General features: G+C 42.2%; 1 protein-coding gene across 1 annotated transcript in view; it reads left to right on the top strand.

The window, feature by feature from the left end:
- ANKHD1 (ankyrin repeat and KH domain containing 1) overlaps positions 1 to 18990 on the top strand; it is a 110620-nt gene that overhangs the window by 30879 nt on the left and 60751 nt on the right. Inside the window, 7 exon segments of the mRNA XM_054985433.1 lie at positions 2430 to 2586; positions 5138 to 5285; positions 8025 to 8172; positions 10076 to 10309; positions 12419 to 12513; positions 14079 to 14316; positions 18553 to 18744. Of these exon segments, the coding sequence (XP_054841408.1) occupies positions 2430 to 2586; positions 5138 to 5285; positions 8025 to 8172; positions 10076 to 10309; positions 12419 to 12513; positions 14079 to 14316; positions 18553 to 18744 (1212 nt within the window).

The raw sequence follows: 18990 nt of genomic DNA, 5'->3' as shown, positions 1-18990 counted from the left end.
GGAAGGAGGGGGTTGTAGTGACTCACTACCCCCCCCCCAATCGAGTAAAAACAGACGGGAAGCTCAAAAAAGCAGCACTTATCATTTGAAAATGGCAGGAAAAGTGCTGCTTTCAAGTTTCCCACTGCCTTTCTTTACTCAATGGGAAGAGGAGGGAACCCCCTCCTCCCCCCTCCCATTGGTTAAAAACAGGTGGCGGGGAAGCTCAAAGCAGCACTTTTCTTGGTCGGCTTTGAGCTTCAGTGTGCTCCATAAAGATTCAGGTTTTTTACTACTACTACTACTATTACTATTATTATTATTATTATCCCGCCCTCCCCGCAAGCGGGCTCAGGGTGGGTTACAACAGAAGATAAAATATACAAGACATACAATGGGAAGGGGGAGGAGTAAAAACCTCGAATCTTTATGGAGCGCACCAAAGTGGTTTAAATACCCTGGATTCAGGTTATTTCGGATTGTTTTCCTGCTTCAGCTTTACTGAAGTGGGAAACCCGAATCTTTCTCGGGAACACACCCCTACTTATTTCATGATAAAAATGTTGGGCTATAATATATCTTAAATAGAAAACTTATCTCTAGATAGATTTTATTTATTTTAATTGTGATTTTTATCTTCCTTGTGTTCACATCTCTCTTCTGGACAGTTCCACAGCTGCTATGTTTTTGTGTATATATGAACTCTGCTATTTCAGAGAAAGTTATGAATCATATTAGAGATTGGTAAATGCCTTGGAATATTTTTCCATGCTGAAGGACAGATTGGAATTCAGCATATGCAATTGAAATGAGCAGAGATCCACAAACTTGGCTTGGCCTTTGTAGATGGCCAAAATTTGTTGTCAGTACTGATCTTGTCCCCCCCCCCCCCCAAAAGGAGAAATGAAGTCATGCCCCTGACACCATGCTGAGCTTGGGAGGTGCTTGGAATGCCTCCAAGGTTCAGTACAGTGCTGGGAGTAAGCTGACATTTCTTCCCTAGCTTTGAGCTGAGGGATATCTTTAGTATTGAACCTTGAAAAGACATCTTGCTTCCTTCAGTTCCCTTCCAAGTCTGCATGAGGTGCAAGATTATCTCCCCTTCTCCTGGCTCACGGGAGGGGGACAGGGTCTTGCCAGAGTGGTTGGCTCAGTGTTCTTATAAATTGAGGTATAAGAGATCTGAACAAAAGTTGTGATAATCTAAGACAGGTTTTAGGGCTGTTATATATGTTTAAGTTAAAGTCTTATGTGTCTTAGATGCTAATTTTAAATCACTAAAAGAATATCTGCTACTTGCTGGCTTATTTGTGGTTGAATTTTAATAGCTGTATCATGATAAAAAGTGGGTTTACATGCCTGTTTGCTTTCGCTCTGATTTCAGTGTATATAACTATGCTTGAGTTACCTGCTTCTGAAATAGACAAATCTAAGGCCAAATGATATAGAGGGGGGAAAAATTGCACATATGGGAAATTGATTTCCCTGCTGCCATTCCTCTCCCCTCTTGAAGTCCCTTTTTACCCTAGAAAGTTAATTACTGGGCTCTAAGGTTCTGTGTAGATGAATAGCCAGACAGGTCTGGGCAGTTTTCAGGAGGAGAGGGAAGTGAGATTACCCTCCCCCTTTTGAGACACCCTACTGATGGAACAGAGAGGTGGATGCGATTTTAGCCTCCCCCCGCTCCGTACTGCAGCATCTTCTTGATCTGTGCAGCTGTTTACCTTAGGAACCATCTTTCCCGTGATCAAGAGACTACAAGTGGGACTCCTATTGGCAGCTCCTTGGATACAAGACATTAGCTAGAAAATTTTGGTACACATCTCCTTAATAGGAAAGTTAGGATGGTGCATCCGTGGCATTGCATAAACAAATATCAAGTCTATTTTTCTTTTAAAAAGAGACGTTGGGGTAAATGTCAAGCTGTATCAAGTAGTGCAGTACAGATTTTAGAGTGGTGTTTTAACTTAATGCACGATAGAGTATCTAGAATTTATCTGAGTATATTAAGCTGTTGCAACATAGCATAATTTAGATAGCATGTGAACAGCGCGTACTGTCCCTGGCATCTAAATCTACATCTGATTCCAATTTGTTTTTCAAATTTGTCTGTAAATTGATGCCATCTTTAACTAAAACAATTGAAGCCTCAAAGGTTCATTCCAATTAACCTTTTCATCCTTGTATTTCCTACTTCAGGATGATTTTTACAAAAAAATAAAAATAGAGGAGTTGGAATTAAGGGCATGTAATAAAAATTGTTAAGACCTAAAGCTAGCTTTGCTTTTTCAGTGTTACAATTAAACTTCTTGTAGAGACAAAGGTGCTTCTAATTTCATGGCATGTTTGCGACTGACTACTTTTAACTAATATTGCATGTGGCTGAATTTTAAAATAGTCTCTTTGCATTTTTTGTGTGGTTTTCGTACTAACCTCAACATACGCTGAAGGAATTGGTAAATTGTCCACTGCCGATGGTAAAGCCTTCGCAGATCCTGAAGTGCTCCGAAGATTGACTTCTTCCGTCAGCTGTGCATTGGATGAAGCTGCTGCTGCGTTGACGCGGATGAGAGCAGAGAACAATCACAATGCGGGACAAGTGGACAAGTATGTATTGAGTTTGTGTGTGTACCTTGCTTTGGTTATATCTACTTGAAAAGCTGGACACGAGGGCTAAATATTTTGAGTACCTCTTGTGACTGGTGCTCTTAATTTCAGTGGTTCATAAAGCACCATTGGCAGTCCTAGGTCTTTATTTCAGAAGTATAGTCCAGAAGTATAAACGGCTGACCACTTGTGGCCATGCTGACCACTGAATGAAACTTTAATAAAATGTTTAATAATAAAGATGAAGATTTGAGTGGGCCATTCAGTGCCATAACCTGGAAATTATTTCATAGTTCCTAAAAGTGCTCCTGAATGATGATGTGTTCATATTATGAATATTATGTTGCTGTTAACACGTGGCTGTGAAATAAAGCAACTTGGGCCACGCACTGTGCTCTGATAGGTGCAATAAAAGTGGGCATTGTACAGTCAATATTGTACTGTGTAGTTGTACCAAAAGCTTGGGCCCAGTTCATCAAAGATGGTGTGATGACGTAGAACATTCACGAACATTCCAACAATTTGGGTAGGTTTTCAACAACAAAACTCACAGATCACTGAGGGAAAAGAAAGTTCAGCTGGGATGAAACCTTCATACAGATCTTAGCGACAGGAAGACTGAGTCAGAAACAATCCAGAAAGTAAGAGAAGGTGAGAGACCAGAAAACGACAGGCAGTGGTGGTTGAAGAAGAGAGATGGAGACAAGCAATGTGCTGATAAAGGGGAACCAGAAGGAAAGGAGCAAGTGGAGGACCCCATTAAACAATGAAGCATTTCTTGCCACTGACCAACTTGTCAGAAAAAGCAACAAAATGCTGTTAAAGGGTCCTAGGGCATGGAGCCAGCGGGGTATGATGGCAGGGCCTGAATTTCATGTGTCGCTTGGAACTGATGAACCAGTCATTTGGCTGCAGGCTTCCAGTATAGAAAACTGCTTGAATAACAGACAAATGAGTTACTAGTGCTGGTCTTGTTATATAGTGACTTTTAGTAGTTTTCTCAGTAAAGAATGGGAAAAAATACAGTTTTCCTATGCTATGAATTTCCAGTGTGCCAGATTAGGGAATGCTTTTTATTGCCCAGTATATTTTCCTACCCTTCTGGGCACTGTTCTATCTCTTTGCCATACCTAGGTTTTCATCCTCTCTATTATTCTCAGTTCTTACTTGTATACTGATTGGTAGGAAGAACATGAGGCCAGGCTTTATTTTATAAACTGCTTAAATACTCTGTTGGACTACTTTACAATTCAGGAGTTATATAGCAGATGCATATCTAGTGAGCATTAACATTTAACTTGGTTACAGCTACTATATTCATAGCCACAGATGAGATTTGAATCTCGATCGAAAGCTAAACTTTAAAGACTTTGAATATCAAGACCTGTGTGTCATGTTTTATAAGCATCTACCATTCTTCACAATAATGGAAAAAATGCACGTCATCGGTTGGCATACAGGGAAGAAATATTCTCTCTCTAAATTCTAGCAGATTTCTCTTTATATTGTAGTTACTTAGAAGATATCAATCCTTGAGTCGTTATTAAATTCTCTCCTCATTCCTGCATGTGCAGTAATCTGGAAAATATTTTCCATCTCTTGCAGCATTTGAATAAAATGTTAATTTAAAAAAATGCTTCCCATGACTCCAGGAATATCATTGTACCAAACCTACATCATTTTAAAACCTTGATCCTACCCTCTTCACTTGTAGTGCAATCACGGCTTCATTATGCCTCTACCTTCACCACAAGTTTTTTCACTCCCTCTGTCATCTATTTATCATCCACCTCTCTCTCTACCTCTGCCCCTCTCTACCCGCTCTTTCTCTCTCTGTCCTGGGAGCTACCACATAGCTATATAGAAATCAAGCTCAAAACCCTCCTTATTTCTTCTCCGAATGGAAACTTTTTTAAGGCTTTATAGCTCTTCAGTTTTGTCACTTGGAATGGCAGGTTCTCCAGATGATCCTACTTGAATTCTTCAAATAAATGCCACATTTCCTGGTTCAAGCATTCTCTTCCTGTCAAAAGGGAGCAAGGAAGGAGCATGCAGGTCGGTTGGCCTCTCCTTAGAAAGAACCTAAGTAGGAAAATACTGTCTGAGCAGGTCCAGAATTTTACATTGCAGATTTTTCCCTCTTTGTATGCCTTGTATAGAGCAGCATTCTTTTTCATGAACCCCTTTATTAAGGACACTGTCCTTTTAAGTTTAAAAGTTGTATGCAAGTAATAGTTTTTAGTTAATGGCAAGTTGTAATAATAACATTCCATTTATATACTGCCCTTCAGGACTACTTAATGCCCACTCAGAGCAGTTTACAAAGTATGTTATCATTAGCCTCACAACAGCAATCACCCTGAGAGAGCTCCAAGAAGCTATGACTGACCCAAGGTCACCCAGCTGGCTCCAAGCGGAGGAATGGGGCATCAAACCCTGTTCTCCAGATTAGAGTCCCATCGTTCTTAACCGCTACAGCAAACTGGCTCTCATTTGTGGTACTTCTGTCAAATGTTTTCCATATGCATTTATTGTATGTCTTTTCTTCCAGTCGCAGTTTGGCAGAAGCATGCTCAGACGGGGATGTAAATGCAGTCCGGAAACTACTGGATGAAGGAAGAAGTGTAAATGAACACACGGAGGAAGGGGAGAGTCTCCTTTGTTTGGCGTGTTCAGCTGGCTATTATGAGTTGGCACAAGTGAGTGGGCGGGCAGTAGTCAGCTAAAATGTTCCTCTGCGCTCTGGAAACGAGAGGCCTTTTACATATAAATCATTTTAGCTCTTTTACTTTTTCTGTGCAAAGGGAAAACTTAGGTTTGCCTGTAGGCATAATACAAATATGTGGCATCCCTAAAACATCCATATTGGTACTCTCAAGTTGAAATTTGTAGCAAGTCCAGAAGTAACTTTCATGCTGACAACGGACAATTCATTTAAAGTATCGAAACAAACTATTACAGTTTATTCTGCTTAGGTTTTTTAAAAGGCTTTATTTGGACAATATCGAACTGTAAAAGTAAAGTTGTGAAGGACACGCACCAAACTGAAGGTTTGGTTTATATTAATGTTTGAATTCTTGCAGCATCACTGAATGAAGATCAATTTTTGATGGCTGTTTGCTAGAGCTAATTTTGCATGATGTTAGCTCGATACCTGCGATTGGGATGGAAATTGTTAAGATGCACCCAAGCTTGCCTTGGGTTCCTCCCACTGGACAATTCAGTGCTATTTGGCAGGGAGGGTTTGTCCTACTCAACGTGTGTCTTTGTCTTCTGAGTGATGTCAGATGGGAGTGATGTCATCGCACAGGCCGCAGGAGTGTTCCTGCACTTCACATTGGGCTGATTCTTAAAGAGTTGGCCTGGGGCTCAGATCAGCCTGGTGCAAAGCATGGGATCACTTCTGCAGTCTGTGCGATGACATCACTTCTGGAAGTGACATCACACCACGCTGGGAACAGGCCCTGGGCGACCCATTCCCCGGTCTTTTCCTCTTGAGTTGTGGCAGGGGGTGGAGGGTGGGATAAAGGGATCTCGTGCCCCCACCGAGGGACTGGCAACCCTAGCTGGCAGGATACAAAATTGGCTTCCCAGTGGAACTGACCTTAAGAATAATGGTTTTACTGGTTTTTACAGAAGTGAATTGGCTCTGTTTATGGGAATGCAAATTACCACCTGTGTGGTGGATGCCATTTTGCTGTTCTCCTACCTGCCCACCCCGAGGCTGGCTCTTGTTCCCTCAGCTGGCTCCACTGCACAGAGAGGTCTGCAGTGGTTTTCTAGAGGCAGCAGCAGTTCTCAAGAACGAACTTACCATTTCTGTTTAGCTTCTTCTCCTGCTTGCATAAATATGCTCTAATTTTGGTCATGTTATGCAGCTCTTACAAGAATTCTAAGGGCCTCTTTAAATATTGGAGCAACAAAATCTGGGAAAATAAGTGTTAAAACTTGATTCTGCATCTGTTTTGTGCCAAAGATGGTTATGGGCAGTGAGTTGGAGGCAAATGATTGTTTAAATTATTGTAGAAACCTAGCAATTTGGAAGAAATTCTGGTTGAAAAAATGAGCTGGGAATGAGCTATGTAAATATGGATCATCCGAGTTATAATACTTGCTTCTGTATTTGGTAATCAACATTTTTAGTAGTAATAGTAATAACAGTAATAGCAACAACAACAACAAGTATTATTAAGAAGTAATAATAAGTATTATTCCACCTGGTGGGAGCCAGGTTCTGGTAACCGGCTCAAGGTTGACTCAGCCTTCCATCCTTCTGAGGTCGGCCAAACGAGTACCCAGCTTCCTGGGGGTAAAGTGTAGATGACTGGGGAAGGCAATGGCAAACCACCCCGTAACAAAGTCTGCCAAGAAAACGTTGTGATGCGATGTCCCCCCATGGGTCAGTAATGACTTGGTGCTTGCACAGGGGACTACCTTTACCTTTAAGTAATCAAGTCAGCCTTCACTGTTGCCTCTCACATAAGTGTGACAGTGGTATTCCTTGCTAATCTCTTCATAAGGGGGGGGGCTGCTTCTTGGAGCCTTCTTTCCTCCATTGATAAGGCTTGAAAGAGAGAGGGCAGTGAGGACAAACAAGTGCGGCAAGTTCAGGAGGTGGGTGTTTCAGAAGAGAGATCTTGGCTGAAGACCTGGACTGGGAGACACTTTCCTCTTCCTTCCTAGAATTTGTCCTTCTCCTCTTTAAGAGGTAGCCTGGTTAACTGGATTAAACTAGTTCAGGCCACGTTTGCCTTTGTTTGTAGGAGAGACTAAAGATAGAAGGAGAAGCTGATGTGCTTGAACTGACTAGATTTTCTCACATGCACTTATTGAATCTTGAGATTAGCCACCTCTTGTTGCCATAGCACAGCATTGTTGTGGTTTCTAGCCCCTCCCCCTCTTGGTGTGAAGGCTGAGAGATGGGGGCAAAGAAGATAGATGGGTGCAAATGCAGTTCCCACAATGCTCTGCTTTTCCTCCCTTGGACTTGGTGTGGAAGTGGCAGGAGGGCGCAGGCAGATGCAGTTTGCTACTCGTCTGCTAGCTGGGGCAGTTTCTGCACACCCCACACAGGTGGCCAATTGAACAGCTGTAAGTTTTCCACATAGCTTTGGGTTAATGATCTCCCCCTATTTCACTGTCACATTGTTTTCAACGTTGGTATCCCCTCTCCTTTGTCATAGATAGTCTTGTCATTGCGTCCTCTGCCTCCCTTCCAACTTCTGTGTTTTGTAAGCCTTTTGAGCAGGGATCGTGTTCTGTTCAGTGCCTACCACTAGGCATTGCACAGAACACAGAAAAATAATATTTTTGTTTGAATCTCTTGATTCTTTGCCTTCACTGGGAGAATTACTAAGGTGACTCTTTTAAAGGTAAAAGATCAGTAAAGGCGAATGATAACCTTAAATCTTAAGTGAGATGCTGTTATATTTACGCAGGTGTTGCTTGCCATGCATGCCAATGTTGAAGACCGAGGGAATAAAGGAGACATAACCCCACTCATGGCAGCAGCCAGTGGTGGCTACGTGGACATTGTGAAATTGCTGCTTGTTCATTGTGCTGATGTCAATGCCCAGTCTTCCACAGGTAAGTACACTTAAAGGCAATGAAAATATGTGGATGCAAATTGTAAGCATTTTGAGAAACGATGGACTCTTGTGAGAAATAAATACAGATCAATTGCATTAGGTTGGCGTATGTGGCTTTCCCTTAAGCAAATGCTTGGATGAACCTAGGTAGAGAGACAGGGTTAGTGTTAATGTCCCCTTTAAAAAAAAAAAAGCATTTAATGCCTCCTTATAACTGTTGGATGGAAATGAACTATCTGAGCATTAACTTAAGCTGCTGCAAAAGCTATTTTGTGTGTTAAAAATATTTTTTGAAATAATCACCCATTAAATAGCTTACTGAGATAACAGTTCACTAATTTTCAAGTATTTTAACATGTTTTCCACATTTGAAGATGCCGAGAAAATGCTGTCTGTAGAAGCTAGATTAATAGGGTTCTTAAGCTGGTTTGGCAGGTAGAGTTGGTACATAAACTATTAGCTCAGGTGCCAGTCCGCCGAGCCATATCTAAAAGCATGGGCGAGTAACAGAGCGCACTGAGGTCTGTGTCCTCCTGTTGCATGGAAGAAGCATAAGAGGAAGGGGCTCAGTGAATCTGCTAGAACTGGGAGCAGAATGACAGAAGTGTTCTGGGGGCAAGTTTCAAAGTATATTAATTTGCTAGTATCTTGAACAAGCAAGTTCAAGCAAGCCCTTATCTCCTGAGAAAGTATGTTCTGGAAGAGTATATGTCGAAGATAAGATTCTTGGACCTCAAGAAACTAAGTTCCTTTGCTTCCTTTGCTTCAACCATAAGGATCAACTGTGATTTTGAGCTTTGCCGCTTAATGTTTACCAGTATTTATTAAAATCGTAGTGATGCTGGCTCTTAACAATAGCTCTTCAAATGTACACATCTTGTATGGAGTGAAGGGTTGTAAATACATCCACTTGCCCTGTGTTGTCCTAGCCTGGTGAGACTTTTTGTTTGGCCCTTGTGTAGGTCCCGTCTGTGTGATCTGTACCCCTCAATATTATGGTGTGCAGATTGCCCAGGCAATTCAAAGGCGTGTTGGGTTCTGTGCTCTTTGTAAACTTTGTGAGGAGTAAACTGGCTGACCCCTGTGCAGATGCTGTGGGGGTATTCCTACAGGCAGGGTAGTTTACTTAATGTACTTGGGAAGCTCCCCGAGAGCAGAAAAACATGACTCTGTAAAACAATTGAAAGGAGTGGTGGGGGAGCTTATTGTATCCTGGAGGGGATGTTTTTGAGGGTAGAGTGGGGATTCCTAAGTATTTCTCCCCACTACTTGTGAAAACAAGTCAAGGCATAGGTCAGGAGATGAACTGGTGGAAACTCATTTCCCCATGGTCAGGAGGGCATGAAAATTTAAGCTAGGGTAAACACTTATTAGTGTTTAAGGTACTTCAAGGCTCTTGTGTGTTTTTGTTGAAATATGGCTGTTAGTCTAATTTCACAGTGCTACTGTAACCAGTTTGGTGTAGTGGTTAAGAGCACAGGAATCTAATCAGGAGAACCAGGTTTGATTCCCCACTCCTCCGCTTGAAGCCAGCTGGGTGACCTTGGGTCAGTCATAGCTTCTTGGAGCTCTCTCAGCCCCACCCACCTCACAGGGTGATTATTGTTGTGGGGATAATAACACCATACTTTGTAAAGTGCTCTGAGTGGGCATTAAGTTGTCCTGAAGGGTGGCATGTAAATGGAATGTTGTTGTTGTTGTTAAATGGCACCTCAGTTTTACCTGTCAGGTGGGGTGACACCAGTAAGAATTACAGTATAAAATTGATAATCCTGATGATCAAGTGACAGAGGTTAGAAAATGGGTGAACATTTGGATCCTGCATTAATGTGTTTAAGCCTCTGCTTTGTTCGAGTGAGACAGGACTGCAGAAGTAACCATTGCATATTTTCTCCTTTTAGGCAACACGGCACTCACTTATGCCTGCGCTGGGGGATTTGTTGACATTGTCAAAGTGCTGTTGAAAGCAGGAGCTAATATTGAAGATCATAATGAAAATGGACATACACCTTTAATGGAGGCAGCCAGTGCTGGTCATGTAGAGGTTGCAAGAGTGCTTCTGGAATACGGGGCAGGAATCAACACTCACTCCAATGAGTTCAAGGAAAGTGCCCTGACACTGGCATGTTATAAAGGTAAGGCCCGTGGAGTGATTACAGGGAAGGCATGTGACCGCATAGAATGCTGGTCACACTGCAGAACATTACATGGCATGTAATTATTTCCATACTAATGTCTATGGAAATTCGTACCTGAACAGATGTAAAAAATAACAACGAATAAACTACGCAAGAGGAGCAGTTAATATGTGCATTGGCTTGGTGGGGGGAATTTATCCAGGTTCTGTTCTTTTTTTATTGAAGGTATACATGGCCTTGACTATAATTGCAGAGCAAATAATTGAACTCGTATTTTGGAGTAAAAAGTGTTGTTGGTCTCTTTGGTACTTTAGTATGATTACAACTTCAGTCTTACAACTGATAACAGGACAATAGTATTTTGATACCCTGAAGGAATTTATCAGAGTAAAATTCACCAGCTGAATATTTGAGATGCTTATTTCTGCAGTGGCAAAATATTTGATAAAGCAAAACCAGGTATTTTAGTAATGGTAGACAAAAAGTTAGCCCTTATCTGGATAATCCAGACAAGCCTGATCTCAGAAGTTAAGCAGGGTCGGTCTTGGTTAGACCTGCAAAGAAGACCAGGGTTGCTGTGCAGACACAGGCAATGACAAACCACCTTTGTTAGTCTCTTGCTGTAACAACTCCAGCAGGGGTTGTCATAAGTCGCCTACAACTTAACAGCACTTTCCACTACCACCAGACAAAAGGCCACCTTAAGTTCTCGGCTGAAACCTTACATTTTCTAGCCCCTGCTCTAGCCTAAGAAGGCTTGCATGCAACTTGTGATGAAGAAAACAAAAACCATCACTAATAATAAGTGAATGACACAGCCATAAAACCAGAAAAAACAATAAAACAGCAGATTAAACTGTTAACTTGGCATAATAGTATAAAAGGAAGAGAAAAGCAAAATCCAAAAATAAAAAAAATGTGGAGAAGTGTATTGAGTAAAAGTGCAAGAGAATAGAAATGTGTTCACCTGAATCTCTTTAGGGAAGGAAATCCACTGATGTGGTGCTAACTACACAGGTGTCCCTTACTGTCAGAGGAGAATGGCCGCTCTAGAAGATCTTAACTGACTAGGAAGCATGTATAAGAACAATTGATTCTTTAAGTATTCTGGGCTGTATAGGGGTTTAAAAGCAGTAATAAGCTCTTTTGACCCTAGTAACAAAACTGCAGCCAGTGTAGGTTTTTTATTACTGGCAGCATGTGTCATCTAGCACCATCCAGCAATCATATTGCTTGTGATTGGGAGCTTCTGTTAGTGCAGTATAGTCTTCAAGGACAGCCTCACATAAAACATACTGCATTCGTTCAAATGGGTTGTGGTCAGGGAATGGTTAATTGTGGCTAAATCTTGCCTGTGTGGAGGAAAGGCAGCTGATAGTCTACCCAGGTCTGGGCAGTGGTAATGCAAGTCATCGAAAGACTTGAGCCTTATCTTTACCATCTGGTGTATCTTTAAAATTCTGAAAGATTTAACAGGTCTTTATGCAAATCTCCCATGGAAAATATTTCAGGTCGTATGCTTTCTAGATGTAAATTTTATTATTGCAAATGCATCATAATAACCTATCCCGGCTAGATCTGATAATAAGGTATTCAGCCGTATTTTGGGGGATCCTTACACTTGGCTCTTTGTATGCAAGAGGTTCTCTTTGCTTCTGTGGAGGGAAACAACTCTATACTGTAGTTGCAGCTGCATTTTGCCTTTGCAGTTTCCATTGACTGTGTAATCTCTGTACATCAGAGTGTGCTAAAGCTATCCATGAAAGCCATTGATTCACTCCTTTCAAATCACAAGGCACCATAATGGTGATGATGTTTTAAAATTTTAGTAGTGTGACAATGTGGGTCAGGTTTAGTGGTTTTCTTAAGTGCCTTGCAACTGACCATGGGAAAGATCCCCGAAATATTTCCACTCGCTGGTTGTATGATTCAGATGCCACCCCTAGCTGTATGGGAGTTGTTCTCATACAATTTCAGGGATATCTAAAGACCAACAAATTAGAGAATATGAGGAAAATTTAATTTACTTAAAAAATTAGCAGTACATACATTAAGCTGTTTGGGTGTTGGGATTGCTCATTAGGCTTTAATCTGTTTGTTTTAAAGGTCACTTAGATATGGTTCGTTTCCTGCTTGAAGCTGGAGCTGATCAAGAGCACAAAACAGATGAGATGCACACAGCTTTAATGGAGGCTTGCATGGTAAGTGACCACTGGAACAGATGTGTGTTCAGAGATTTGGGGAAGAAATTTTCCACTTCAGAATGGAAAACTTTCTTTAAAGAATAAGAATTAATAAAATTAATAATAATGAATGGATGTTTTTGCCAGTACAATATTAAGTAAGCTTGGCAGTTTCAAAATTGTAATTAGTGTTTGCCAGGTGATGATCTCTGAGAATTGTGTTGGAGGAGAGTACCTGAATGTTTTAATTTTTTGTAAACTAGGAGATGGGGAGATAAAACCACAAATACGTATAATAATCCAAATGAAAGATGAATCCACATGATTGGTGATTACAATATCTCTTCCTCCATATGAGAGAAACATAAATAAGAATTTTAGGTTTGAATTGATCTGCTCAGCTAATCAGATATGGAACCTAAGAAGTAAGGCTTGGGTGAGGTGCTCCAGTGATCCCTCTTGATGGAAGTTAAATTCTGTTCAAGTAGACTGGGGGTCCCCTGCCTTTTTGAGCCTGTGGTCACCTTTAGACATCTGACTCTGTACGGTGGTCATAGCCACAAAATGGCTCCCACAGGAGGCAAAACCAGCAACAAAAATACTTGCTGCAGCTTACCTTCGGTCACGCAGTGAAGATTCCTGTATTGTAGTGGATGCAGCTGCCAAAGCAGCGTTTTTTTCAAATCTGCACAGCCAGCCAGTATTCCAGTGGCTGTGCAAAAGCCCCATCTGCCTCCATCCACTTTCTAAAAACTCGTGGGAGGTGCCAGGAAAGGTGTTGGTGGGTGTTGTGGTGCCCCTAGGCACTAACAGAAATAGACAAATGGACAGCCATGTCCACTGCATATCATGAAAAGTTCTTTGAGTGTACTAAAATTAGTGCATCAGTAGTTTTCAGTACTTTCAGTGTTTTATTAAAAATGTAAACTATGGTTGGGAAGCTGATGATACATTGCCTTTAAATTTTTGCAAGTGTTATTCCAGTAAAATAATATCTAAGTAATGAGTCTAAAAGCTGTATTGAAGTAGTTCTGAAGAGATTGGGACTTCATTCTTGTAGTTCCATGTTAATTAGAAACAAGTAGCAGTTGGCTTATATTCTGAGCTAGCAAAAATACCTGTTCTTGTGATGGTGAGAGGCCTCTACAGGGGAGGATTTTTATTGCAGGGTCCTCCTGGGATGAGATACAAATGCCCACCTGAATCGGTGATGGACTGGATTCCCAGTGTTGAGGAGCTGTGTTAGTCTCGAAGGTGCCACAAGGCAAAATAATGTGTTGTATGTGTGAATTGATATAATAACCCATCTAATAAAAATTTTAAATTAAAAAAAAAAGGTGCCACAAGGCTTTTGTTTAGTTTTGGCAGATCAGAGTAACACAGCTGCCCCTCTAAATGCTTTCTGTCTGAGTTATATTCAAACAGTGGTTCAAACAGTAGTACAATGAAAACGAAAGGTTTAGAGAACTCAATTTTATTGCATTTTAATCTGAACATATCCTAGTTTTTAATTTTCTAATGGTGCTGAGTTCCTTTTGAATATTTGTGCCATTTCCTTCATTAGCTGTGCTTTTCTTTAATAGGATGGGCATGTAGAAGTAGCTCGTTTGTTGTTGGATAGTGGTGCTCAAGTAAACATGCCTGCTGATTCATTTGAATCTCCACTGACGCTTGCTGCTTGTGGTGGACATGTGGAGCTCGCAGCTCTGTTGATAGAAAGGGGAGCAAATCTTGAGGAAGTTAATGATGAAGGCTACACTCCACTGATGGAAGCAGCTCGGGAAGGCCACGAGGAGATGGTGGCTTTGCTACTGGCACAAGGTAAGAGAACAGTTTTGCTTCTGTTGTAACTTACGGCATTAATCTTGTCCTTTTGCTACCTCCCATTTTAACTGCCCATCCCTTGGCAGGGGAGATGGAATTTTTTGTTCACCAGCTTTCTCCTGTGGATCTGTATGCTAGTGTCTTCTTGGAGCTGTGTGGCTGAGGCAGTCAACTGAGAGGGGAAGTGGTTGTGTGTCTCATCACCCATGGTCTGGCAAGGAAACATCTGTGGCAATCCAGATAGGTCGTAAAGCTGCTACTTCTGCACAGATGACTTCTGTATGCTAGCAGTGCTGCTTAGGGCCATGTCCTGTGGTATGGAATACTAGTTTCTTGGTGTTCTGATTTGTCAGCTTTGTTTGGTTTGGTTTAGAGTCCAAGTGTAGTGGCAGACAAGGGTCTGGGGGACTCAAGTTCAAATTTCTGCCCTGCCATTGAAGCTTGCCGTGGGACCTTGGGCCAGCCATGTACTCTTGGGGTTGTGAGGAGAGGAAAATAATGTTAAGCCAATTTGGGTCCCCATTGGGGGAAAGGTGAGGTATAAACACAGTATAAATGAAGTAAATAAATTATAGGCAGGTTGGCTGAGAGCAGGGAAGAGAGAGATGGTTATTATGATGTTGGCTGATTGGAATAAAGCATTTACAGTTCTCTGTAGGATCTGCTGTGGGATCGTGCATGGCTTGTAAGAGATCTGGCTTTGTTGATGTGGTGCACAGGCATGGGAGGTGTGGTGGTGGGAGGAATGTTAATTTTGAGCAGTGAAGGGTGTGATATTCTGGCGCTCATCATTTGTACAGACTCCAGCCCTCCCGGAGAGGTGCAGTTGCAAGATAAACCACTGATATCTGCACCTCACTATTGATGTTGTACAGTGTCAGTTTTTTCACAAAAGGGACAAAAATCTTCTACAATTCATGACTTGCTTCTGGAAGACTTTGTTGACCTTTTATGACTACTCAGGACTTTTTTTCTGGGAAAAGAGGTGGGGGAACTCAGTGGGTTGCCCTCAGAGAAAATGGTCACATGGCTGGTGGCCCCGCCCCCTGATCTCCAGACAGAGGGGAGTTGAGATTGCCAGCACAGAGGGCAATCTCAACTCCCCTCTGTCTGGAGATCAGGGGGCGGGGCCACCAGCCATGTGACCATTTTCAAGAGGTTCCAGAACTCTGTTCCACCGCGTTTCAGCTGAAAAAAAGCCCTGTGACTACCTGGCTGGAGGAGACTGGTAATACCGTCTTATCTCAGTTAACCCCAGCTGAATATGTGGTCCTTCAACTTTAAACTGTTGGGTGGGTGATGGTCGCTATCACCCTTTGTGAGTTTTTCTTTTTGCACAGAATCCTGATGCAAACACAGTGACTGGCATTGATTTATGTACCTCAGTTTGGATCCAAGGAATAGGTTATTTATTTAGAAGATTTATATCCCGCTTTTCATTACAGTCAGGGCCACCAAGGCAGCTAACAGCTAAAAACAGAATAGTATAAAAACACATCATGGAAGAAACTAAAAACTATAACTAAAACACACACATACACAGAAATATACGTTCACAAATACAAGCACACACTCACACAGAGAGAGACATCAATTAAAACCATAGGGCAGAGTGGAGAGATTATTGAGGGAACTCCAGGCAAAATTTAAAAAGGCTTCGCCCTTTGGCTGAAGGGGACAGACAAATCTATCTAGGGAAGGAGTTCCACGTTCTCGATGCCATGACTGAATAGCTCCCTGCTTAACAAAAGAAGGCGGAGATACCTGAAGCAGGGCCTCAGAAGATGATCATAGCAGTCAGGTGGGTTTGAATGGGAGTAGGCAGGGGGGAAATTTGGGGTGGGGGGTGGGGAGATGGACAGAATTTGGTTCTGTGTCCCATGACTCCCTTGCACGTGCAGAACTCTGGAGATCATGGGAAGCAGAATGGAATCTGAACTGCTGGGAAATGACCGTGCGGAAAGGCCAATGTATTCTGCTGTACTCTGTTAGATCAACTGGAAAGTGGAGTGGGTGTGAAGGAGTGGTTCTCCTTATCTGTATGTTGCTGGAGTGTCTGAATTGATTCCCTGGGAGTTACAGAGTGCTCCAGAAGTCTGTCCTTTCCCTGTGTCATTTGGCCACTTAATGCGATCATTCCTAGCTTTGGTGTTTGTCAACAACATGCTGAATGAGACCACACCCTCTGTTTTATTAAATAAGTCTCCAGAACTAACTGTGACTGGCATAGCCTGTTACTCCAGTGCTGCGTTCCCATTTAAGAAAGAACAAACTGAAGCTTGAATCCAGGCAAGAGAGAGCTGATAAAAAGTTGATAGTTTAAAGGAAGGGATATTGCCAACTTTGGATGGAGCAGCTCTGCAATCAGTAGATCACGTAAAGATTTTAGGGGTGTTAGGTTTCTGGACTGAGCTGTAGGTTGTTGTTTCCTTGGTAGCAGTTGGTACGCTCTGTAGCAGAACAGCCCCACTGACCCACAGGCACTGCTCCATCCCATCCTCCAAGGTGCCTGGGCACCACTGGCCATCTGAGTCTCCACCTGACAACACACCATTTCCCCATCTTTTCCAACCCTTGGAGGGGTTCCCTCTCCCTCTATCAGTACCACTGCCACCAGTCAGCCTTTGTAGGAATTGCCCACTCAGAGAACCAGTGCTTCCAGCTTCCATTCCCTGCGCTGCTGTTCAGAGGCCCTCCCTCATGCATGCGCCTCCTGCTAACCAGCGTCTCGTTACCACAGGGACAGTTTACTGCACTTGTGCACCACTGAAGGATTAGAGCCAGAGGAGTAGTGGTCTGTACTTTTGGTCTGTAGTACCAAAAGTAGTAATTTGCTAACTGACTGCCCTCCTTCTCTTGGCACCTGTTTTAAATAGTGTGTTTGAATGGTGGAGGTCTGTGTGGTACAGAAAACAACTGCTAGCATTCAAAATTGTAATGCATTTATTAAGAAGAAAATGTCCACATGCCCAGAAACACATTGAGCAAGGAATCCAAATAAAAAGTGTAAACTTGTAATTCCTCTGTCCCTCACTCTGTATATGCCCTCTCTGGTCTTATCATAAGGCAATCTCTTTAACTTAGAATTTACTGTGTTCTAAAAGCTTCCCATTACTTGGGGTCTTTGTCTAGGCTGGCAGCCCTCTTTGGAATCAGGCAAAGAGACCCTCCCCCTCCATGCCAAGGGCTTTCATCTTCTCTGTTTGCTCCACACACCCCATGAGTCAAAGAAGCCTTTCCTGAAATCTTTAGGAAGATATCTTTCTCATCTTAAATCTCCCAAGCTCTGTCCTCTTCTAGATATAAACATCGAACTGGAGGTATGAGCTGACCAATTTGTTGTCTTTGGCCAAGGAGCTCATCAGCATTTCTAAAGCATCACTGAATGAAGCTGGAGAAAACTAACTTCCCCCCTTCTGCTTTTCCTTTGCTAAGAAAAAGAAAATTTTTTTAAATTTTTATTTTATTTATTTATATTTCGATTTATATGCCGCCCATCCCAGGGGCTCTGGGCGGTGAACAGTTAAAATTGATAAAAACAAGAACTAAAATCAATATACAAACAATAAAACAAATTAACAAAGTGCAGTGGTGGGGAGAACCCTCCCCCACCACAAAGGTGGGAGGCCGACATGGCACCGCCCCCTTCAACCACCGAAGGCCTGGCGGAACAGCTCTGTCTTACAGGCCCGGCAGAACGATAATATGTCCCTCTGGGCCCGGGTTTCCATTGACAGAGCGTTCCACCAGGCTGGGGCCAGGACTGAAAAGGCCCTGGCACTGGTTGAAGCGAGGCGGGCTTCCTTAGGGCCGGGGACTACAAGTAAATATTTATTCGCTGATCGAAGCGATCTCCAGGGAACGTACAGGGAGAGGCGGTCCCGAAGATATGCCGGTCCCAACCCGCTGACTAAATTTAAAGGTGAAGGTTTCATACAGCCCAAATCTCCAGATGAAAACACATTTCTCAATGTTCCTTATATTATGGGGGGCAGTGTATAAATAAATATGATTGTGGTATTAACTTTGCTCACAAAATAGTCCAGCATTGCTAATTCTAGTAACCTTTGTATTGGAGATAATTATCCAGATTTCAAGATGAGTATGTTTCACATTGGTTAAATGAAGTTACAAGTGAAGATGTCAGTCTTTAGGAAGATAACTTCCTCATCATGAAGTTGAAGCCTATAAGGATGCTAGTAATTTTATTTAATCTTCTCATTTGTTTTGTAGGTGCTAATATCAATGCACAGACAGAAGAGACACAAGAGACTGCACTAACTTTGGCGTGTTGTGGAGGTTTTTCAGAAGTAGCTGACTTCCTCATTAAAGCAGGAGCCGACATAGAACTTGGCTGTTCTACACCTTTGATGGAAGCAGCACAGGAGGGCCACTTAGAGCTGGTGAAATACTTACTAGCTGCAGGTATGTTTATTAGCTGTAAGGGATGGCTGGTTACAGAAGATGTACAATTTATAGCTGGAGAAGCAAGTGGAGTCCGCAAGGCTCAGATTTCTAGCCTGTATGGCTGGTGGGGTAAGCTTAAATGGTGATGGTAGTTTCTGTGTGTGTCTGATAGAGCAAAACAAAATTTGAGGGTTTTATAAAATTAAGTGTTGAGGGTAATTATAAAAATCTTACATATTTAAATATATGGTCTCTATCTTCCCC

The sequence above is a fragment of the Eublepharis macularius genome, chromosome 7, assembly GCF_028583425.1.
Source record: "Eublepharis macularius isolate TG4126 chromosome 7, MPM_Emac_v1.0, whole genome shotgun sequence".
NCBI classification, from domain to species: Eukaryota; Metazoa; Chordata; class Lepidosauria; order Squamata; family Eublepharidae; genus Eublepharis; species Eublepharis macularius.
Note: the sequence above shows the minus strand (reverse complement) of the source record. Positions and strands in the feature narration are given on the sequence as shown.